Source organism: Pongo pygmaeus, chromosome 7 (assembly GCF_028885625.2).
Source record: "Pongo pygmaeus isolate AG05252 chromosome 7, NHGRI_mPonPyg2-v2.0_pri, whole genome shotgun sequence".
NCBI lineage: Eukaryota > Metazoa > Chordata > Mammalia > Primates > Hominidae > Pongo > Pongo pygmaeus.
This window is the reverse complement of record NC_072380.2, coordinates 117,787,840-117,812,500: the sequence shown is the minus strand read 5'-3', so window position 1 is coordinate 117,812,500 and position 24,661 is coordinate 117,787,840. Positions and strand designations below refer to the sequence as shown.

The 24,661-nt window shown below is 38.3% G+C and overlaps 1 protein-coding gene across 2 annotated transcripts in view; it reads right to left on the bottom strand.

Moving 5' to 3' along the window:
- The window catches only part of ZFPM2 (zinc finger protein, FOG family member 2), a 486,710-nt gene extending 485,937 nt beyond the window's left edge, over positions 1-773 (bottom strand). For both annotated transcript variants that reach the window (XM_054497587.2, XM_054497589.2), the window contains exon 1: positions 213-773. In XM_054497587.2, coding sequence (XP_054353562.1) covers positions 213-252 — 40 coding nt within the window. In that variant the 5' untranslated portion in view covers positions 253-773. The remainder of the gene's footprint in view (positions 1-212) is intronic.
- Positions 774-24,661: the final 23,888 nt, after the last annotated feature.

Genomic DNA, 24,661 nt, shown 5'->3' with positions numbered 1-24,661 from the left:
GCAGCCTCGCTCCTGCCCGAGGCTCGGGCTGGCCGTCTGTCTATCTATGACTGTCTAGTTGTCCCTTCGACTGCTCAGGCAAAGTTTGACATATCTAGGGAACCGGGAGCAGATCTCACCTAGCCCCGCCACCCACCCACCGCTTTCCCGTCCCGGGCACTCCCCTCCTGGGCAATAATCCCACCAACTCCTGGCCCCGCGCGCAAACTTACGTTTGATCTGCCGGGGTTTGCTTTGCTTTCGCCGGGACATCTCGGCGGCGACTGCTGCCGCCGGGGCTCCTGCGGTGCCCGCGGTCGCGGCTGCCGCTCCCTCGGCTCCCGCCGCTCCCGCCGCCGCCGCCGCCGCCGCTGGCCAGGCTCGGGCCGCCGGCGGCCGGACTCCAGGTGCTCCAGGCGCTAGGCTCCTCCGGGAGCCGCGGTTTCACGTTCGGAGATGAGCAAGCAAATGAGAGAAGAGAAACGGGGGCAGAGAGAGTGTGACAGTGAGGAGGGGAGGGGGAGAGAGGAGAGCGACGGGGGAAGAATGGGAATGTACAAGCGAACGGTCAGGGAGAGAGAAAAGGGGAAAAAGAAGAGAAAACAGAAAGAAGGAAGAGGAGGGAGGGAGGGAAGGGAGAGCGAGCAAAGAGGAGAGGGAGAGCGCGGGGGCGCAGGGCGCGGGAGGAGGAGCGCGCTCGCTCGCCCCTCGCCCCGGCGTGCGGGACGGATACTCCGGCGCCGCCGCCGCCGCTCCGGGCCGCGCAGCTCCTGTTCTGCGGCGGGAGGCGGCGAGGCGCGCGAGGGAGGGGCGCGCCGGGGCTGTGGGGAGGGGAGACTATTCCATCAGCCAAAGGAGGATTGGCTGCATCCAAATCCAGTCCGGATGCAAACTACGGCCCCGGCCTTGGTCGGGCGAAGTGCGGGGGATCCAGGAGGTGGTGGGGGATGGGGGCAGGGGTGGGTGGGAGTTGGGGGGGAGGCGTGGGGAGGGCTTGGAGGAGAGCCACCTTCTGCAGTTGTCACCGCGTCAACGCTGGGCAGCTGCCAGGGCACCCCGCCCCCCCTCCTTCCAGGCAACTTCTTCCAACAGCCCTCTCTGAGGGACCCCAACTCTCCTCTCTCACGCCTCGCCAGTCCAGCGGGGCACAAAGAACCCTCAGTCTCTCCCTAAACTTTGTGCTTTCAGTTATGCCGCCCCCTCCCATCACCCCCAACCCCCGCCCTCCCAGCTTCTTGGCAGGAAGGTTAGGCCACTGGCAAAGTCCTAAGCGAGAGCCAGATGATCACAAATGCCAACTGTGTGTCTTGGGGCCAGTTAAGTCCGCTTATCTGCCCAGACTCTCAGAAAACCATTTCTTTGCTCTCAAGGCTCCCAGGAGACCGCTGAGGACACGGACCGTCCCGCTCTGGGCCCACGTGGATGAGGTGCTGAGCCGCATCCTCAACGTGTTCTGTCACCCACAGTTTCCATTTTAAATTGTAAAATATTCAAATTTGGAGACAAGCAGATATTTTTCTCATCTTGAAAAGGAGGAGCAAGCGTTAGCTAGCTGATTAGCTGTAGGTGGAAAACGAACCATCTCTAATAAAAATACTAACTTTTTGGGAAAGTCTGGGGAAGTTCTGTAGTCCCACCCTGCCCCGTGACCTTTCTATTCTCTTAGTCTTCTGCCACAGGGAAGCACCGATCGACTAATAAAAGATTTGATCTTGCTATAATTTCCCAAGCAGGTAAGACCCAGTAACTATTTAATGGTTCTTTAGCTTCTAAAGTTTTGTTTCATTCTTATTCAATTACTGTATGTATAGTATATCGGCAACTGCAAGCCAAAAGGAGAACAAATTTTGAGGTGATTTGCATAGTTATTATTTTGGCCAAGTTAAACTGTATGAGGTTAGCTTATTTTCTTACAGTTTCATATACGGTAAGTATTAAATATATTCTCCCATGTGGGTTGGAAGCAGCTTCTATCCAAGTGCAGTGGGACTAGCTGCTTTATGTAATCAGTATTTACTAATAAACTCCACTGCAGTTCACATGAGTCCCCCAGATACTGCTGACTTTTCCCCCAGGAGGTTGTGAAGTGGACCATTCTGATCTCAAATTGTGTCCCCGTTTGCTTGGTTGACTATTATTTGTGTGAACCACACCAAACTGGATACTCTAAAAGGGTCTGGGGTCAGCACAGAGCCTGGGCTGATTGAGCATAATGCAAGATGCTCAGTGTGTAAGAGGCACTGTAATCAGTGTCATTTATAACCCCAACAGGACATCTTCTGGAAGGTGTAAAGAGTTGCCTTGTGAAAGGTATGGCCAAGAGAATCTTAATACAAAGCAGAAGACAAATTGTGAATTTTATTACATTACCATTAGTACTATTACCATAAGAGGTTGTAAGAATACATAGTCCTCTGCAGTGGAAAATGCACTAAATGACAAAGTCCCTCCTGTGAAGAACCAACAAATTAAGGCTGAAAGTACCATGAAAAGCAGGGCCATTTATGTTTGTGTTGTGGAATAAATAAGCAGACAGAAACTACAGATTTTTACCTCCTTCATTTTCAATTCATTACAGTTAAATTGGTGTGCTTAGAATCAGATGTATTGTACATTATGGTTTTTAAAGATCTTTTTACAGAACTGGCTGAATTTTTATGTCACCCAAAAGGAATGCCCATTGGAATTAAAATATCATAACTGTTTCTTTTGGCGTTTGAAATGGTTAAATATGCAATGCAAAAGAAAAACAAATCTCAGCTAAACGTTTAGTTTAAAACCTAAAAGGGGCAAAAGTCAAAGAATTCAAGGCAAGATTGATAACCAGAATGCATTATTAGAGATAGATATTAGTTTATCTAAATTTATAAATATATATTAATATAGTCAATATGAATGAATTAAAATAATACTATTATATTTTATATTTTCTCATTATTTTTAATGAGAATATTAATGATATTTAAGGTTCAGTTTTTCTTTTTTTCTAGTTTAATTCACTGAGGTTATAAAATAAATAGATGGAAAAACCTATAAGCAATTATCTCTGTCCAAATGGATATAGCAGCCCCAAACCACAGCTACATGACTATCAAACAATGATTATGAAAACCACAATTGAGAAAAGCATCAGGGAATGATATTGCAAAACCACAGCAACAAATGTGTCTGTGATACTGAAAACCACAATTCACAACTAATACCCTCTGTATCGCAAATTACAATTTAACTATAAATGTGCAAATGTATAAATAAAAGCACAAAATAATTTCTCATTTGCTTAAAAATAAATTATTGATTTCTAGGCTCACCAATTTAATGTCTACATAATGGTTTGTTTAGAAAAGTTTCTGCTTTAAGAAACAAATCATTTTAAATTACATGTAAAATGCCAGTTACTTTAAAAACAGGAAACATGCAACTTGTAATAATATTTTCTAAAATGTTAAAAAAAAAAGATCTGAAATCAATCTGAAACAAACATCTACTTCAGTCTAGCTTTTTTCATAAAGTTCTTTGGAAGTGAAAAGGTATGTGAATGGAAACTGTCTACAGAATAGAAGCTCAAAGTATTGCATTACAACTTCAATGAGAATAAAATCGTATATACAGTAGTACCCTTCTATACCCAGAGCTTATGTTCCAAAGCCCTCAGTAAATGCCTGAAACTACGGATAGTACCAATACCTATATATACTGCTTTTTCCTATACAAAATACCTATGATAAAGTTTAATTTCTATAGTAGGCACAGTAAGAGGTAAACAACAACTAAAAATAGAACAATTATAAGAATATATTGTAATGAAAGTAACATGAATGTGGTCTCTCTCCTCTTTCTATGTCTCTCTCTCAAAATATCTTATTGTACTGTAGTCACCTGTTTTGGGGCCTCAGGTAACTAAAACCACAGATAAGGGGTACTACTGTATTCTTAAATAGTCATTTTAGCTAGAAAACATACATAGGAAAATAAAATAAGATGCCAGTACCCAAACTACATTAATATGCAAAACCAAGTGCTTATTTACAACTGAATGAAATATTAGTTGTAAGTTTATAGGAGTACCAGATTTTGCAAATTAAAATACAAGATGTCTATTTAAATATAAACGATAAGTTTTCAGGGTAAGTATGTTCCGTGCAATATTTGGTAGGTATTCATCATAAAAAATAATTGTGACTTATATCAAATTCAAATTTAACTGAGCATCCTGTATTTTATCTAGCAAATCTACAAATTTAGCATTTCCAAAAATTTATGGTGGTTTATAATAGTGTTTCCAGGAAAGGCAGAGAAACTCTAAAATACTTCCTACAGATATAAATACATTTAATTCTTGACTATAATGTTATTTAGGGAAAGCAAGGTAGAAGGAATAAATTTCTCTACAAAAATTCTTACTTTATTTGGCACAGTTCAGAAATGTACTCTCAATGTAAATGGATTGCATTCATGTATGTCTTACTCTTGGATTTGTTTTTAAAATGTGTTCTTTCCTCCAAGGGATCAACAAATTGATAAAGCAACCTCCCAGGCCACATCTTATTAGGCAGCAAGCTGCCTTCTTTATTATGGGAGTAAACAATATTCAAAAGCTTCAGAAAGACTTAATTTTTTGCCCTTGTATACTCACCAGAAATTGAATACAGTTTATCTGCCTTGATTTAAGATTGTGACACTGAATTGAACAAGAATGCAGTATGAAAATAGTGTTTAGTATTTGTGTATCTTTATAATTTCAACAGTTTAAAAATAAAAAATCAACAAATTCATCTAAATGGCATTTCTATTTTATAACTATGAAAAAGACTATCTGTTTACTTGCAAAGGAGCTAAGGGCTTTGAAAACATTCAGTCAGTCTAGATCAGGGGTTTAACTTGAGCTTCATGGAGACCATCAATCCCTTGAAAGAAACTGGTATGTACAAATAATTTTCTAAGGAGTGGGTCTATTGAATTCATCATATTTTCAAAAATATGTGAAAAAATGTGAATCAATATGGGTTTAGAATCACTGCTATGTTTATGTGTAACTGTTTATGATATACTAAAAAATTAAAACGTGGATAATTTAAGTTTTACTCTTTGCACCCATTTCTTTATGTCCAAATTACTACTCCTGTAAAAGTTTATCTAATAGGATAAACTCTCTTTTTAAAAAGTTCTTTGCTACTAAGTCTTTATGATCCACAAAATACCTCTGAGTAGAAGAAAAATATTTTAAAAGTAACCACCAAAATATTAATAGACATATGTTGATTTTGTATGCCTAACATTCGTTCTCTCTTCTACTGGTAATAATGCCTTGAAAACTTTTGAAGAATTACTCCTCCCACTCTCTGGTCATGTGATTCAAGTGTGGTCTTCCCCAGTTAAACCTGACCAATTAAAGTATTCCATATGTCTGTCTATAGTGATTGGCTCTATGGTCCAAATTGTTCCTAAAAAGTCAGTCCTGGAACTTTTTTCTAAAACCACTGAGGAAGATGTGCTGTTTTTCTGCTAGGATTGCTACAGTGGGAGAAGGCAAACCTGAAATGGCTAGTGGCCATCCTTGTGGAAAGAATTTGCTAAAAGCAATGTCAACACAGAGAATGTTTTAGTCTTAGACCTTGTCTCAGAGTGTGATGTAGGGGAAATCTAAGCCAAAACACTCATCAACATTTCAACATTACTTTGGTTTAAATCTATCAACATTATATATGTGTCTACATAAATGTTAGAATCTTGGTCATTTCTGTTACATTTTATCTTCATCTACTTGACCAGGCTAACCCTGAAGCTTCTTTGTAGAAATTAGTGTAAATGTTTTTCACAGGAAAACATCACTAACCTCCCGGGTCTGAGTGAGATACCTCTTCTAAGCTGCTTCCATAACATCTTTTTTGTTCACCGTAACATTACTTGTTGCATTGTATTACATGGGCAAATTAATTTTATATAAATCTAATTTTCACCAGCCCCTTCCATGTCTCAATACGCCTAATTAATTAGTGAGGTTTGTGAGGGCAAAAAACATGTCTGTCTTTTTCAGAATTATGCCCCCAGTGCTGGATACATAGAATGTCCTAACAAAATTATTGAAGAAAAAAGTTGAGAATCGCTCTGTCTTTTCTGGGGAATCCTGCCATTCCCAATCCTCTTCCACAGAATCACAGGTACAGGAGATGGCAGCCATCTTTATACCACACGACACCATGTTCTGACAGTGGATGCTAGGACCAAATGGAGTACCTGACTCAAATATGACCCATCACAATCCTTCCTTGGGGATCTAGAATTAGTATCAAGAGTTCTGTTCTTCACCTGGGCTGGTCTCTTGACTAAAGGAGAAGTAAAACTTCTGGAATTGTGGTATGGCTATTACTATATAAACAGAGTAACAGAGATAGTTTGGCAGTATATAGAGAAAGAAATAAAACAAATGTCCTGAGAGAGAAGTTGAGACGGGAACATGTGATGGCATACCATTTCCTGTTCCAGCCCTGCCTTGGACTGCAGCAGTACTTCTGTCTTTGATGTCAGTGAGATACTGATGCCTCCTTAAAATAAATTCCTTCCCACCTTTCCTTTTTTATGATTTTTGGCCTAAATTGGCACTAATTGATTCCTGTTACACTCAAACCAAAAGACTAAATGAAGGCAAAAACTAACTGTCTATGGCTTTGATCAGCTTGATGGAATATTTGAATATTTAGAAATATCAATCCCACTAAATTTTCTACTTTCCTCTGAGAAAGTTATATAAAAACACTTTTGCTGATTGTTTTTTCCTGACTAATCCTGAAAAACAAAGAACTCTTATGACTGTTGAGTGGATAAATCTACAGTTTTTAACAATGATAAATCAAGACATTATCAATGACCGATTTTGGACATTCACTTCAATTGAGGCTAACTCTTGGGAAAAAGCTAGTATTTTCAAAGTCAGAGTTCCTCAAGGGCATGATGATCAATTGACATGCATATCCATAACCTTCCTGATTACATATATTCTGGCCCCAGATGTTTGATTTTACTTTCAACTTTACTTTGTCACATTTGAATAACCATCTAACAGATTACCTTGCACATAAATTTTATGAATGTTGTTATAATTCACATGAATAATGTTTATACTTCTGTGGTGAATTTTATTTTCTAATCTATAACTTTTGCTATAAATTCTTATGTGCAAAACAAGGAATTAAACAGATTTTGAGAACACTTGCTATGTTTACAGACTTAATCAAATCACTTATCTTTGCTATTATCTACTTGCCAAAGTGTATTAAAATAATGCATTAGAAGTGAATTTAGGGCGAACTAAAGATGCAGGATTATGAATAACCATGCTACGGCATTTTGATAATGGAATCATCTCAAATAAGCTAAAAAGGATAATTACATCACTTTAAAAATTTATCTTATAATGAAAATCAAATCTAATATATTCCTTTTAAAACTACTTTTTATTAAATAAATAGGTGTACATATATTAAAAGGCCAAATAGATTTTCAAAGCTCATAATGAAAGTTAGGCATTTCTTGTCCTACCTCACGTCTCAATAATTCCTGTTCCCAGAGGTATACTCATCAATTCTTCTTAGCTGATTCTTCTGTTGTTTGCCCTAGGTATCTAAATAACTTTACTATTTTTTAAAAAGTGTTAATTTAGATATTGTTGACTATACTATCTACTATGAAAATATGAACATATATAACAGTTTTATACCCTCCCAGTGGACACTTTATCCAAATTTTGGGGCAAATCAGAAGTTTATAATTATATTTTTATTAACAGTTAACCCATATAATATATGATGATTAATTTTTTTGATATAGCTCTGTTTTTCCTGGAGTTAATAATTACTTTCTTTGTCATTTTCTTGGTTTTTTAATGCACTATTACTATTTCATCCCCAAATCCTCGGCCAATGTAATAATTCAAATATATTAGTACGTTCAAAGACATCAGATAACCTACCAGTTTAAGCTTTCTCCCAATGGAGGTGTCCTCCCTGGAGCTCTCTATCCTTGTTATCCACTGTGTGCTACTTGCTCTCTGTGACTGAAATTTCCTTTTCATCATCATCTTGGGAATTCCCCTGATTTTTTCCTGTGTTGTATTTCAGGTTTCTTAAATGCTGTATGTTGCTCTTTTGTGGTTTACTACTTCCTTTTCTTTTCTTTTTTCTCCTTCCTTTTCTTCTTTTTTCTTTTTTTATGTCATTGTTTTTGGAGTTAATTCTCATGAGAAAATACATATGCAAGGTAATTTGAGATTTGGCAAGAGTACAACTGCCTTTATTTGGCACTCGTATGTGATCAAGGTGTCAAGTTCTAGGTAAGAAATTATTTTCCCTCAATTTTTAAACACAGTGCTTCATTTGCTTCTAGCTTCCAGTGTTGAAGCTTCCATTCTGTTTCCTTATCCACTGAATGTTACCTGCTTCTGTCCCCCAGTGCCACCTAGAAGCTTTCAGGATTCTTCTTACCCTTTAGTCTTCTGAAATTTCACAGTGTGTGGCCCCATCCCACCACTTACTGAGCTGAAAACTTGTTGAGCCATTTCAGTCTAGAAAGTTGTGACTTGTCTCAACAGTTCTGAGAAATTTCCTTGTATTATCTTTTTCTCTGGAACTCCTATTATGAATATCTTGAGTCTTCATGGATGTGTACTTCTGTTTTTTAATCTTTTCGTCTTTCTATCCCTTTGGCCATTTTTTTGTTATTTTGTGAGAAATTTATTTAGCTTTGTTTTCCAAACCTTTACTGCATTTTAAATTATGTAATCATATTTTAATGCCTTAGATTTGTTTTTTGATTTCTCAAGAGCTCCTTTATACAGTAAATTATCCTTGTTTCCCCTTCACCTTCACTCTCTCTTTGTGGTCAATAATTACGGGTTTCTGTTGAAGATTTCTTTAGTTCCATGAGAATTTTGCTTCTTAGGTGTTTCCTAATTTATTTTTTTCCATAGGATTTGGTATCTATCTTTCATGTTACAAGTTTTCCATACATCTTTGGTCATGATTCTAATATGACTAAGGCACTAAACACATATTAGAAGTCTATGTGTAAGGGTCGAGTAGGGATCAAAAATGTTTGTCAAGCAGTAGGTTTTGGGAGACAGGGCAGGGACCTTGCTGCTGGTGAGTTACAATCTATACCTCTAAATATGTTACTCTTGAGTTAATCACATTCCCCAGAAATAAAAATCCTCCATACTCGGCCTTCTCAAAGCTCAGTCAGGGAAAGAAGCTTAGTATCTCACTGTTTTGTGTGCAAACTTTCATTTAATATCTCTTCAGTAGGGTGGTACCTTTAGTTAATGTCACTGAATATGAAGTTCCTGTGGCTTTACCCTAGGCTTCTGGGCAGGCAAGGAGAATTTGTCAACTAGTAGTGTGGTATAGTAGGAAATATAGGGTTTTCAATGATTCTTTCAGGGAGTTTGCACCAATCCTTATGTTTCCAATCTGATCTGCATCCAACTTTCAGGAATACTTGTTGCCTCCAATAATAGTTTCATTACTCTGTAAGTGAAAATCAGCTTGTGCTGGGTGTCACTCCTGCTAGGAATTAACTTTTGGCTTTCTCTGATCTACTAGGTCAATTCCCTTTCTTAAAAGTTTACAAAAGTTTGTTGACCGATCCTCAGATCCTTCTGATGTCTTTTTGGCACTTCTTTTTTCTTTCTCTTTGCTAAAATTACCATTTAAAAAGACCTTTTACTGTTGTGGAATTTAGAGGGAATGAAAGCAAGTCCATAGCAGCAATTATCCAAAGATAATTGAAGAAAACAGTCTTCAATATACTTACTTTTCTCTTAAAAATTAATCTTACTTTTTTATCAAAGTGACATATTCATTATATAATCCCCTTTTACAATTTCATAATGTAAAAGGGGATTATATAATGAAGTCTCCCCTCACCCCCCCAGAACCCACCTCTCAGAGACAACCACATTTAACCACTTCCATAATGCTATGCAGTGCACTTGAAATTCTATCTGTTGCATCAAATTTATAAAATATCCCTGCCCACTATATAGAATGAAGATACTTATGTTTTTACCACTTTTATATCCCTCCTAGTCTCCTTCTACCTCTGACTATAGCTTCTCATTTCTATTGTGAAAGTTGATAAAATTTACATTTTGTCCTGCAACCATGTTTTCTTCCATCTTTACACATTAATTGAGTTGAAAATGAACATACCACAATTATTTTATTATGACTGATATATTTTTCATTGAAGAACCAGCTAATTGACTACAAGTTTATTTTCTTCTTTTTGGGTCTAACAGTATGAAACCTGTACCACTTACAGGAGAATGTGTCTAATCGAAGTTGAATGTATGGTTTTTCCTTGCATTCCATCAATTGCTTAAAATTATGCCTGACATTTTTTGCTTTATGATAAGATCAGGACTTTTTCAAACAGGTTTTTGTTTGTTTCCAATTCGGCTTCCTTTTTTCTTGTAATGAACCATATACTTTCTTTAACATGTCACTAATGTCTTCTAGTTCCTTACTCACTCTGTTTATGGCTTGGGGTCCATTCCGTTCTACTCCTTGAAGACATTCCTCTTGCAGATTTTCACCTATCTGTTCAACTAATTGCTTTCTTGCTTGCTGCTCAGCTATTTTCCCAGGGGGTGTTTTCAGTGGACTGTCTCCTGAGTTATTTCCACCATGCTTTGTATCTTACACTTTTTAAATGTTTTTCAGTCTCATTTTTCTGACGCGTAGCTTAAAATAACCTCTTCAGAAATGATACCTATGAAATGAAACTCCTGTGTCTATGTATGTGAGAATGTATGTATATATTTTAAATAAATATATATATATATATATATATATATTTGAGATGGAGTCTTGCTCTGTCACCCATGCTGGAGTGCAGTGGCAGTCTCTGCTCACTGCAAGCTCCACCTCTCAGGCTCAAGCGATTCTCCTGCCTCAGCCTCCCAAGTAGCTGGGACTACAGGCACCCGCCACCACACCCGGCTAATTTTTTGTATTTTTAGTAGAGACGGGGTTTCACTGTGTTAGCCAGGATGGTCTCAATCTCCTGACCTCGTGATCTACCCGCCTCGGCCTCCCAAAGTGCTGGAATTACAGGTGTGAGCCACCACGCCCAACCCGAGAATACATATTTTTTTGCTCTTAATCCTTGGTTGATAGTTTAGCTGGAAATATAATTCAAGGTTTAGAAATCATTTTTCCCCTGAGAAATTTTAAAAAGCACATCACTTTGTTGTCTTCTAGCACTCATGATTGCTGGTTGGAAATCTGATACTAGTCAGAAAACTTTGTAGGTTATCTACCTTACTTTCTTATTCACTTGACGTTCTGGAATTTTACAACTATTGAACATTATTAACATTATTAACTTCTACCCAGCAGTAATATCTCCTCCAACAAGCCTAACAGAAGCCTGGTTCATTTAGATAACTACCCCTCCTTCACACAGTATTTGCAATTCAAGAAAACTTGCCTCATCTCTACTATAGGGGTGATCTTAATTAATTTTAATCCTGTAATATAATCTCATCCTCCCTGTTAGTGATTATTTAGAAATAGACCAGGAATCTAATTCCGGAGAAGGGGTGAGTTGCAGAGTCTTTGGGGAGAGTCCTTTATTGCTCTTAAGAGACAATTATGAGGAGTGTGCTTCTCTCTCTCCTGGAAATAGAAAAGAAATAATATTGCATCACTTACCTCTGTCTTCCATTTTTGACAATGAGAAAAGCCATTCCTAAAAGAAAGCTAACCCACAGAGGAATGCATAACAAAGAGGATTACATTCAAACAAAACTGAAGCCTGCTCATTCTAAGCGTGGCATCTGCTATGCTTTTGAAGTTCTTATTATAGGGCCAATAAGATGTTTTGTATTGTTTAAGACTGTTTCTATTGAGTTTGGTTTTTTTCCCAAATCTGAAAGTATCTTAACTGATACTAAGTTGTAGAGAAATGAGTCTTGTATCTATCATTCTTGAGTCATATGTGCTGATGAAAAGGGGTGGGAAATATGGATGGGGTATAGGACTGTCAATCTCTGATATAGTTTACCAGTCAAAATTCCAGTCTAGCCAGTGGCATGACTTCCACCCTCTTTGCACCTGCCAAATTCTAAATCTTGTTTCTCCTTAAATGTGTCGTATACTTAACATAGTATTATTACAATGCCTAGAGACAGATTGCCTACATGCAAATCTTGGCTCTGCCACTTCTTAGCTAGGTAATCTTTTGCATGTTATTAAATGTTGTGTGTTTCAGTTTACTTATATTTAAAATGGAAATGTAATGGTACTACTGCACAGTATAGTTTGTGTTTAAAAAGTTAATATATGTAAAGTGCTTGGCATAGTGAAAATGCTGTATAATTGTTAGCTATTAACAAATTGTTCTGAATCTTTTCTCCTCTTCCTTTTTAGCAACAGAACCCAAATCTTGCTCAAGATATTCAGGTAGAAATATTAATTTTAGGAGTTTATCCTCCAAATAGTTTTGGCTGTGTGATGTAGTTCAGAACAATAAAATGTAAGCAGATATCCACTAGATGAGGCTTCAAGAGAACCTAAAATGTTCTTTCCCAAAAGTCAGAATGCAACTTTTCTTCTTGGCCCACCCTCTTGTACATATCTGGAATAGAACGTGATGCTTGGGTATAGAAAATCTATCTGGTAATCATAAGAACAAAATCTATATATACTTTGAGTCATACTTGGAAAGAGGAAGGAGCTGGTTCTGATGACTTCGCTTAGCTGTATACCAGCTCTAAACTGACTCTGGATTTCTCAATACATGCTTTGTTAAGTCACTGTATTTGCATTTCTGTTACATCGAGCCAAGGGCAATCCTAACTGCTGCCCAAGGGATCTTTTTGGAAGGGTGGTGCTCTCTTCTTGCCTTCTAAAATTCTGTCTTTAAGAAGGCTATTTGCTTACTCTGTTTTATACTTCAATGAGTTTTCATCCTCTTCCCGTATTTATAAGTTGTTTAAGTAAATAATTTGAATAACTACTTCCCATCCTCCTTACCTTTAAGGTTCATTCCTTTACTATGATTGTATTTGCTTCTCTGGAGGAAAAGGAAATACTAATAAAACCTATCTCAGGGACTGTGAATTTTAATGTGCTCAGGGGCCTTAGGGTAGTATAAAAAATGAAGTAAACAGATCTAATAGATAGGAATTGGTGAAGACTCTGGAGATGTGAAGAGTATGTGTCCATGTTAAAGGTATTTAATGCAATTAAAAGAAATACTGTACAGCTGAAAGAAGATAGACCTATTAGCCTAATCTGACTGGGTTGCAAGGTTTCAAACTCTGATTTGAGCATATCCTTACTGAACTGCAATGTGTGTTCTCACCAAAACACCATCAGTAACAACAATGAAGTAACACAAAATTAGGATTTTTAAAAATTAAGCGTTTTTAGCTACAATATTTTCACTTGCTTTCTTCTAAATAGCTTTTTCCTGTTTTGGTTTTAGGCTGATACAGAAAATAATGCATTAATTCTAATAGTACACTCAACAGGCAGACCAAACAAAACACCTTTGTGTGGGTTGCTAAGGCATTGGAAGAAAATCAACTGTAGGGGAAAATGTAAGATAGCAAATATACGTATTTCCAACCATCATCCCTCCCTATGATATATGTGGCTTAATATATATGTTGATGAGTTAAATTATAACAACTTTAAGCTTTATAAAACATTTTGAAACTCTAACAAAGCAGTTATTACTAATGATACCCAGTTCCTGCACATAAACCACCAGTATGTACCCTAACTTCCTGTAAGACTAAACCTGAATGGGACCAACCAGAGACCAAACCTAGGTCAATCCCTTCTCCTAGCAGTGGAAATAAAGGCCAGCTGTGGTTGTTTTGTTGATTGATCGGCACTTTGGTCCTACACACTTGCGTCCTACACACTTGCATCTGTATAGACAAAGTTTTACCATTGAGGAAATGAAGATTCAGAATGAAAAACTGCATTTCTTACACTCACGCAGTAGCCAGAGAAGCTGGACTTCTAACTATGCTCTGCCTAATTAGAAAACTGACGGAGCTTCCTTCGTGCCATTCAAGCTCTTCTAATAGTGGGCAGTCAAGAAATCTGGACTCATAAAGATATGGACAGTGGACTGGACTGGATAATCAGAAAACCAGAATTCTAGTTTAGATTCATCCACTTTGGGAATTTTATTTCACTTCACCTCTTTGTTCACAGTGAGAATCATTAAATTTTATTCAGATACTAAATTTGATGTCTCTGTGATTCTAAATATTAGTTTTAAGTACTATATTTTAGGCTGTGAATTTATAAGTAGTAGAAATATTGCCTGAGTATTCAATTCATGTGGTGCCTACTCACCTGGACAGACCTTTAAACTGTTCTTGATAATGTTGACAATTTATCAAATTTTGAATTGTACTTTTCTTTTTTTAACTTTTATTTTAAGTTCAGGGGTATATGTGCAGGTTTGTTACATAGGTAAACTTGTGTCATGGGGGGTTGTTGTACAGATGATTTCATCATCTAGGTATTAAGCCTAGTACCTATTAGTTATTTTTCCAGATCTGCTCCCTCCTCCAACCCTCCACCTTCCAATGAGCCCCACTGTGTTTTGTTCTCCTCTATGTGTCCATGTGTTCTCCAACTTTCACATGAGAACATATAGTATTTAGTTTTCTGTTCCTGCATTAGTTTGCTAAGGACAATGGCCTCTAGCTCCATCAATGTCTTTGCAAAGGACATGATCTGGTTCTTTTTTTATGGCTGCATAGTATTCCATGGTGTATATATACCACATTTCCTTTATCCAGTCTATCATTGAGTGATATTTAGGTTGATTCCATGTCTTTGCTATAGTGAATAGTGCTTCAATAAACATACATGTGCATGTGCCTTTATAATAGAATGCTTTATATTCCTTTGGGTATATACCCAGTCATAGGATTGCTGAGTTGAATAGTATTTTTGTCTTTAGGTCTTTGAGGAATTGCCACACTATCTTCCACAATGGTTAAACTACTTTACATTCCCACCAACAATGTATAAGTGTTTCTTTTTCCCTACAACCTCACCAGCATCTGTTATTTTTTGACTTTTTAATAGCCATTCTGATTGGTGTGAAATGGTATCTCATTGTGGTTTTGATTTGCATGAAACACTTTCCTTATTACCCCTTTTTCTCTACTTTAATATGTTGAAGAACTCTATACAGGAAAAAACAAAATAATCATGTCTTTGGAACAAGTTCTTTTGAGAATTCCCAATCCAGATGTCTGGATAAAAAGACCCTGACCTTTTATCATGTTTTTGGCAGTTCAGTTATAGGCTGAATGTAATCCAGCCTGAGGATTTTCATAATATATATAGATGCTTATTCGAATATTTGGCAGAAAGTGGTTTTGAAATATTCAAGATCAGTAGGAAATTTAGTTCATGGCTAGGTGTTTCTGTATCTTTTTTTTTTTTTTTTTTTTGAGACGGAATCTCGCTCTGTCGCCCAGGCTGGAGTGCAGTGGTGCAATCTGGGCTCACTGCAAGCTCCACCTCCCGGGTTCACGCCATTCTCCTGCCTCAGCCTCCCGAGTAGCTGGGACTACAGGCGCCTGCCACTACGCCCGGCTAACTTTTTGTATTTTTAGTAGAGATGGGGTTTCACTGTGGTCTCGATCTGCTGACCTTGTGATCGCCCGCCTCAGCCTCCCAAAGTGCTGGGATTACAGGCGTGAGCCACCACGCCCAGCCGGTGTTTCTGTATCTATGACTACAAAATCTCATTTAAATACTCCCTTGGTAATATTATAAAATTTGAATTTCTAAAGAACTAAATAGATACGATCAACAGTATTTTCTGTTTCAACTATATTCTAAAACAAGTTTTTGACTTACTTAACTTTTAAGCCCACTTTTCCTGTAAAAAAAAATCTGCTCTGTCACATTGCCATTCAACATCCTGTTCCCCTGTTTTCTCAGGCTCACAGGCAAATTGTTCACTGTTGATGATTAAAATGGGAAAATACTTCCCACTGATCATTTTGTTTGATCAAAACTTAACCTCATTAGCAAGAACTACTTAAATCAAGGAATATTGAGGAGTTTCCTGTTTTCTAAATGATAGGGTAAAAATCTTTTTTCCAATGAAATATAACAAAACCCAGGTTTTCATATTTAAGATACCATCATAGTATTTGAATTCTCTTCCTCTCTCATCATTAGTAAATACATTTATATTGTTTATCTGTTATGTACCTGGCCAGTCTTCACAGGATTAGCTTTGCTACTTGAAGAACTAGTCAAAAAAATAGACTTGGTCACAGTCTAATTTTGTTCTTACCACATTGGCTGAAATGCTACAAAATGGAGATTTTTTTAAAATTAAAAGCAAATAACTCTGAGGGCCAATCATTTGAAATATAATGTTAAGTATCTCAGTTATAATTTTACATATTAATAACCAGATAAACTGGAAACATTCACTGAAAGGAGTAAAAAAGTAAGAAATGGTCGTGCATGCCTGTAATCCCAGCACTTCGGTAGGCCAAGGTGGGAGGATCACTTGACCCCAGAAGTTTGAGACCAGTCTGGGCAACACAGGGAGGCACTGTTGCTACAAAAAAAATTTTAAAAATTAGTGTGGGCATGCTGGCACATACATATAGTCACAGCCACTCAGGAGGCTGAGGTGGAAGGAGTCCAAGAGATTGAGGCTACAGTGAGGAGGGGCAGTGCCACAGTCCTCCAGGCTGGGTGACAGAGTGAGATTCTGAATCAATCAATCAATCAATCGTAAGGGAAATTAATATTATTATTATTATTGTTTGGAGACAAGTTCTCGCTCTGTCACCCAGGCTGGAGTACAGTAGTACAATCTTGGCTCACTCCACCTCCTGGGTGCAAGTGATTCTTCTGCCTCAGCCTCCCGAGTAGCTGAAATTACAGATGCGCACCACCACACCTAGCTAATTTTTGTATTTTTAGTAGAAACGGGGTTTCATCATGTTGGCTAGGCTGGTCTCGAACTCCTGATCTCAAGTGATCCGCCTGCCTCGGCCTCCCAGAATGCTGGGATTACAGGCATGAATCACAGTGTCCAGCCCAATAAGGGAAATTAATTTGCGGTTTTAGCATTAAGAAGACAGTGCTGATTGGGCTACAAGGGAGGCTCACTACAGTTCACTCATGGATTGATTGATTCATTTATTTATTCAATCCAATATACTTTCTGAGTATTTGCAGTGTGCTACTCTCTCTTCTGAAGTTTGGTGATCAAAAGACAAGTTGAAGCCAGGAACAAGATGGCAATATTTAATAAATGCTCCAGGGAAAAAAGTGAGCATAAGATGAGAAGAGAAAGCTGAGCAAAAGGACAGACTGTGTTAAATTTGAACTATTCAGACATTTGGACTCAGGCCAATCCTGCTTTCCTTCATAATGACACTTTAGTCAGAGAACAAAAGCAAGTGTGTAGTTTTCCAAAAGCAAACAAACCCATATCTTTCAACTTTTTATCCACAACTATTATCTCTGTAAGGGAATACTTCTATATTTTCAATAAAACAATCTGATTATAAGAGTAGTTTATTTGGCAATATCTGTGACCTAAAAACATGCATTGATTTCTCTTTAGCGTAGCTACAGGATTATAGTTCACCATGTTGTAAATAACAGGGAAGGAGCACCTTACTCAAGCTATCAATAAACACTGAAAAGAATGAAGATATTGGTTTTAATTTAATGAATGCCTCCATGATTGTTCCTGATTCTCCTTGTTTTAATATTTAATTAATCTACCAAGTTTTCTTCTTAGCCATGAGAAACAATTTTGCAATAGAAGACTTCAGATGACATTGTAATTTTTACAACGGATGAAGCACAGACTGAAGCCTAGTCTAATACAACCTTCTTAAAGGTGTGCTCTGCTCACCTGGTCATCCTGTTCCGTCACAGCCAATCATTATTACAATAAACAGGAGACAGAGGGCATCTGGAACTCAGGAAAATAGGAAGCAATGGAAGTATTCCTTGAGGACACCGCACTATGATAGTTTGCTATACGTTAAGCATAATTATCCCCAATAAAAGGAAGGAATACATACTTGATTTCTAATACAAATGTCTAGATTCTGTTCATAAAAAGACGGATAAGCACCATTGCCTAACCATGTAAATATATCTTCAGAAATACTTTAATGAAAATATTATTTTTAAATGTGTTATTGTATAATATGAGTTGTTTTCTCCCAAATTCCTGTGTTGAAATCTAAGCCCCAGTACTTCAGAACATGACCCATTTGAAGATAAGATCTTTATAGAGGTAATCAAGTTAAAAGGAGGTTATTAGGATGGGCACTAATCCAATCTGACCAGTGTCCTTTTAAAAATTAGACATTTGGAGACAGATATGCACACAGGGAGGACGTGATGTGAAGATGAGGGGAGAAGTGGAGAAATGCTTTTACAAGTCAAAGAAAGCCAAAGATGGTCAGCAGAACACCAGAGCTAGCAGACTGGCATGGGACAGACTCTCCTTCATAGCCCTCAGAAGGAAACAGGCCTGCCCACACCATGATCTTGGACTTTCAGCCTCCAGAATTATGAGACAATAAGTTTCTATTGTTTAAGCCTCTCAGTTTGTGATAGCTTGTCATAGCAGCCCTAGCAAACGAACACATTGTGGATGTCTCTTCTAATACTGTCTTCAAAATATTGACTACTGCCTTGTTTATGGCTTAGCAAATAGCTTCTGCCTGTTTGGTTTTGTAACCCTCTGTGATCCCAAATATTAGTAATTGAAAATAAAAATAATAACAGCTAGTATGTTTTTGAGCACTTACCACATCCCAAGTTTTGCTTTGGTTGGTTCTGAGCCCATGGGATAAACGGAGAATGATGGAAAGGCTTTTCATGTGGAAAGAGTAACTGTATTATTTAAAGTTTTAATAGTAAATACTAAGTATATTTTATTCAGTCACTGAAGGTTTGGGGATAGGTTTAAAGGAGCTAACGTTACTTACCCTAACACAGAAACTGATACCTTGAAGTAGAGTACTGCTCCAAAAAAATCCAAAAATATAAAGCCTTAGGGTAATGGTATGTGATGAGCAAAATGCTTACACACTTAAATTGAAACTGATACTGCAGGCTGGTAATATGGCTTTGCTCAAACTATTGCCTGCTCTACCTTAGAAGAAAGACTATAGGCCTACGATTCATCTCTAGTTAGGTGTTGAAATGCTTCACTGTCCTAGTGTATGATGTCTATTATGAGTTGCATTTCACAAAGTATTACCAATAAAAAAAAAAAAAAAAATTCAGAGAAGAATTAATCAGCTTGCAAGCAGAAATGGGAGGCAGTTTAGAAACTCAAGGTCTTCCAGGGTTGAAAAGTCCAGCTGCTTGTAGAGATTGAATTGAGAAGACTTTGAGTGATAAGACAAATTAAAAGTCTTTCAAGTTCAATAGTGACTCAGGGCAAAAGTTGGAGTAGGAGTGTGCTTGACACCAATTGTTCAGAAGACCCAATCGTGGCCAGCATTAAATTGACTGGGAAAGAGGCATGAGGGTGAGAAGGTAACCATGTAAAATAAATCTGAATATTATTTTGAGGAAATATCTCTGGATAGGGTTACTGGTTACATGGTACTGGCTGAAACTAATAGATCAGAAATCTGCAGGGTTTTTAAAGGAATTGTATCATCAAGGTGATATGATTTGACTGTGTCCCCACCCAAATTTTATCTTGAATTGTAGTTCCCATAATTCCCACACGTTGTGGGAGGGACCCGGTGGGAGATGATTGAATCATGGGGACTGTTTCCCCCATACTGTTCTCATGGTGAGAACAGTCTCATGGTGAATAAGTCTCAGAAGATCTGATGGTTTTATAAGGGGAAACCCCTTTCACTTGGTTCTCAATTTCTTTCTTGCTGCCACAATGTAAGAAGTGCCTTTCGCCATCTGCCCTGGTTGTGAGGCCTCCCCAGCCATGTGGAACTGTGAGTCCATTAAATGTCTTTTTCTTCCCAATCTCAGGTACATCTTTATCAGCAGTGTGGAAACAAACTAATACAGTAAATTTGTACCAGCAGAGTGGGGTGCTACTGTAAAGACACGTGAAATGTGGAAGCAAATTTGGAACTGGGTAACAGGCAGAAGTTGGAACAGTTTGGAGGGCTCAGAAGAAGATAGGAAAATGTGGGATAGTTTGGAATTTTCTAAAGACTTGAATGGCTTTGACCCAAATGCTGATAGTGATATGAACAATGAAATTCAGGCTGAGGTTGTCTCAGATGGAGATGAGAAACTTTTTGGGAACTGGAGTTAAAGTGACCCTTGCTACGTTTCAGCAAAGAGACTGGTGGCATTTTGCCCCTGCCCTAGAGATTTGTGGAACTTTGAACTTGAGGGAGATGATTTGGGGTATCTGGCAGAAGAAATTTCTAAGCAGCAAAGTATTCAAGAGGTGACCTGGGTGCTGTTAAGAGCATTCACTTTTAAAAGAGAAACCGAGCATAAAAGTTCAGAAAATGTGCAGCCTGACAATGTGATAGAAAAGAAAAGCCCATTTTCTGAGGCGAAACTCAAGCCAGCTGCAGAAATTTGCATAAGTAACGAGGAGCCAAATGTTAATCACCAAAACAATGGGGAAAATGTTGACAGAGCATGTCAGAGACCTTTGCAGCAGCCCCTCCTATCACTGGCCCAGAGGCCTAGGAGGAAAACATGGTTTCATGGGCTGGACCCAGGGCTACCTTGCTGTATGCAGCCTAGGGACTTGGTGCCCTGCATCCCAGCTGTTCTAGCCATGGCTAAAAGAGGCCAAGGTACAGCTCAGGCCATGGCTTCAGAGGGTGCAAGCCCCATGCCTTGGCAGCTTCCACATGGTATTGAGCCTATGGGTGCACAGAAATCAAGAACTGAGGTTTGGGAACCTCCACCTAGATTTCAGAAGATGTATGGAGAGGCCTGGATGTCCAGGCAGAAGTTTGTTGCAGGGGTGGGGCTCTTATGGAGAACCTCTGCTAGGGCAGTGTGGAAGGGAAATGTGCAGTTGAAGCTCCCACACAACCCCTACTAGGGTACTGCCTAGTGGAGCTGTGAGAAGAAGGCCATCGTTCTCCAGACTCTAGAATGGTAGATCCACCAACAGCTTGCACACTGTGCCTGGAAAAGCCACAGACACTCAACACCAGCCCTTTAAAGCAACCGGGAGGAAGGTTGTACCCTGCAAAGCCACAGGGGTGGAGCTACCCAAGACCGTGGGAACCCACCTCTTACATCAGTGTGACCTGGATTTGAGACATGGAGTTTAAGGAGATCATTTTGGAACTTTAAGATTTGACTGCCCTACTGGATTTTGGATTTGCATGGGGCCTGTAGCCCTAAGGGGAAACTCCTTTCACTTGATTCTCCATTTCCCTCTGCCACCATCATGTAAGAAGTGCCTTTCACCTCCCACCATGATTGTGAGGCCTCCCCAGCAATGTGGAACTGTGAGTCCATTAAACCTCTTTTTCTTTCCAGTCTCAGGTATGTCTTTATCAGCAGCATGAAAATGGATGAATAATACACAAGGAAACCACAAGTCCACTCTTGAAAAAAGTCCTATTTTTGAATTCAAATACTAAAATCAGTTCTTGGACACCCACATAAAGAAAGCAGCATTTGAATGCCTCCTCCAAGAAGAACATCTCTTCAGACTGTTTAAGATGTGCTAATGACAATATTGACATGGAAGAGTCTCCAAGAAGGCAGAGCCAGTAGCCACAGAGAAAAACATGACAGGGTTATCCTCTCAGAGAATAAAATCAAGGCCTCATCTAGCAACCTCTTCCTCCCTACCCTAGCCCCACCTTGGGTGTGAGACTTTCACAATGTCTGTGTAGTGATATTTCAGAATCACTAAAGAATATTGATTATTGTATATTTCCTATTCTTCCCCTTCCCAATTCAGAATATTCATTGTAGACATCCTGTGTTTGGCAGTGAGGTGGGGTGCAGATAACTTGTCATTTTGGTTCATAGGTCACCTGACCATGAGGAGTCACATATAGGCTTGATGGAGATTTCTAGAGAGATCTTGCATCCTAATATAGAGTTAGTGAATGGAGGAACATTGGGTTCTTTCCTTTAGGGAGAGGGTGGGTATGAGTATGTTTGATACATGAGAAGAATGAGACAGATGTTTTGTTGACCAGAGTATGAACTATGGCTGAGACTATGCTACGTGTTTAACAAACTTTTTCTTCTTCCTGGGCACATAAGACAGGTGCATATCTTATTCTCCCTTGCATTAAGTTGGGGGCCATGTGACTTATTTCTAGTCAATGGACTGTGCAAAAGTAGTGGGAATCACTTTTAGACCCACCCCTTAAGACAATACTGCACAATCCTCTTTTATTTCCTTTCAGTGTTGGCCTAGTACATTTTTCAAAAGTACTACATGTTAGAAGTATCTTTGTCCCTGAGTCACCAGCTAGAAAGGGAGCTGCTCAAGAGAGCTTCTTGACCTGCCGTGGAGTGTGGCTTAAGGAAAAAATAAACAGAAATTCTGAGGTCTATTTGTTACCACGGCATACCCAAGTCTACCCTTCCTCAAATATTCTAAAGATGCTGCAGCCCATGCTAGGCCAATTTATATTCTGTGCTATATGTCAAAAACAGTTTGCAGTCATGTTAAAAGTCTAAGGCAGTCTAATCCAAATTACAGCCAGGCATTACACTCTGGTTTGACAATCCAACCAGAGCACGATCTCCCAAATTACTCTGGGCAATACCTGTTCCAGTGTATCATTTTTGGCTCACCAAAGCTAACTTTTCCTCAAAGGATTAGACAGAAAATAAATGTTATTTCTATAGGAATCACTAGTAAATTTAAAAAGAGATTTTACTGTATAGTCATAAGAGTTTTGTTTCACACACTTAAATCTATTTTATGTGTCTCTACATGTGTCCTTCCAGTTTTTGTGAGTTATCTTCACTCCCATAAGTAGGGACTAATCTCACTTGTTGTCCTGCCTTCTTCCTGGATGTTGGAATAGATATTTCAATACAGATATCAAAAAGACAGTAAAACTAAAGAAAATCATTAATCACTCCTCTTTGATGGCCCTTGATTTGATGTCCTTTTTGCTTCCTCTCCTGTGGCATTTTCTGTGATGCACGAAAGGTACAAAGAAGGAGTCAAAAATTATGCACAAGTTAGGGCTGCTGAAAAGTCTAGCATTGGGCAGATAGTTCTTCACTTTCACAGTTGCTCCTTTTCCCCAGTGGTCATAGACTTAAGACATGATTTGCTCATTTTTCTTTTGGAAAGTTTGCCTTTATTTTTCCAAACTGAATTATGAGACTTTTTATATATGATCAGAGGGAAGACTTTTACGTACGCATTTTCTCTTTTTATTTTCTTAAATTTCTTCTCTTTTATAATTTTTTTCTTGTTGCTTTTGACTTTTTTCTTAGTTTTGGTTTTTCTTTGTGTTTTCATATGAAAGATCTTCTCCACTTCAAGATTATAAAAATTATCCACTGATTTTTCCATTTAACTAATTGTGTTTCTTCAATTTTTATAAATTTAAATCTTTGATCCATCTTAAGTTTTGCATAAACCATGAGATAGAATTTCAGGGATTTTTTTTTTCTGATAGCTATCGGGTGGTTCTGACAATATATTTTGAAAAATACAGTATTGTTTGCTCCCCTGTCAATTTATTATTATTCTGTTAAATTTCTACAAGTACTCATTTCTATTTCTGGAGTTCCTATCATTTTTATCTTTTTTTAAAAACATTCTAATATAGATTTCAATTTCTTCTGGTTTTTCTCTCACTGATTTAATTATTCTTTATTTTTCTGATGTCTCTTCATCTCTCTTAGGTGTTGGTGTTCCCAGTATTTTGTCCTTGGCCACTCTTTTTCTTCTTTTTTTGAGATGGAGTCTCACTCTGTCGCCCAGGCTGGAGTGCAGTGACACTATCTCAGCTCACTGCAACCTCCACCTCCCAGGTTCAAGCAATTCTCCTGCCTCAGCCTCCCAAGTAGCTGGGACTACAGATGCATGCCACCGCGCCCAGCTAATTTTTGTATTTTTAGTAGAGACAGGGTTTCACCATATCAGTCAGGCTGGTCTCAAACTCCTGACCTCAGGTGATCCACCTGCCTCGGCCACCCAAAGTGCTGGGATTACAGGCATGAGCCACCACACCAGGCCCAGTCTTCTTCTTTTTTACATGTTTCCTATTATTGGAAATCTACTTCCATGATTTCAATCAATAGCCACATAGAAACAACTTTCAAATTTCTATTTCCTGGTTTGGGCTCTCTCTGGAGTGCCAACACAGTCACCTATTATGTATATATCCCTATTTATCTTTTGTTTGTCTCAAACTCAACATATCTAAAATGGAAGCTTATCACTCCTACTCTCTCCCCTCACCGTAGCCTAAATCCCTTTTTCCTTTGCATTTCATATCTTAGTCATCAGCAGTATACAGCCCAGCCCATTGACCAAACTGAGAAATTCAGATTCATAAATCACCCCTTTATACCTCCTTTTTCATAATTGTCATGTTTACTCTAGCTAAGAAACATTTCTCTAATATGTATTTTATTGCTGTCCCTTAATTTGGGACTCATATTTCATTTAGACCATGATCAAAGTCTCTACTAGT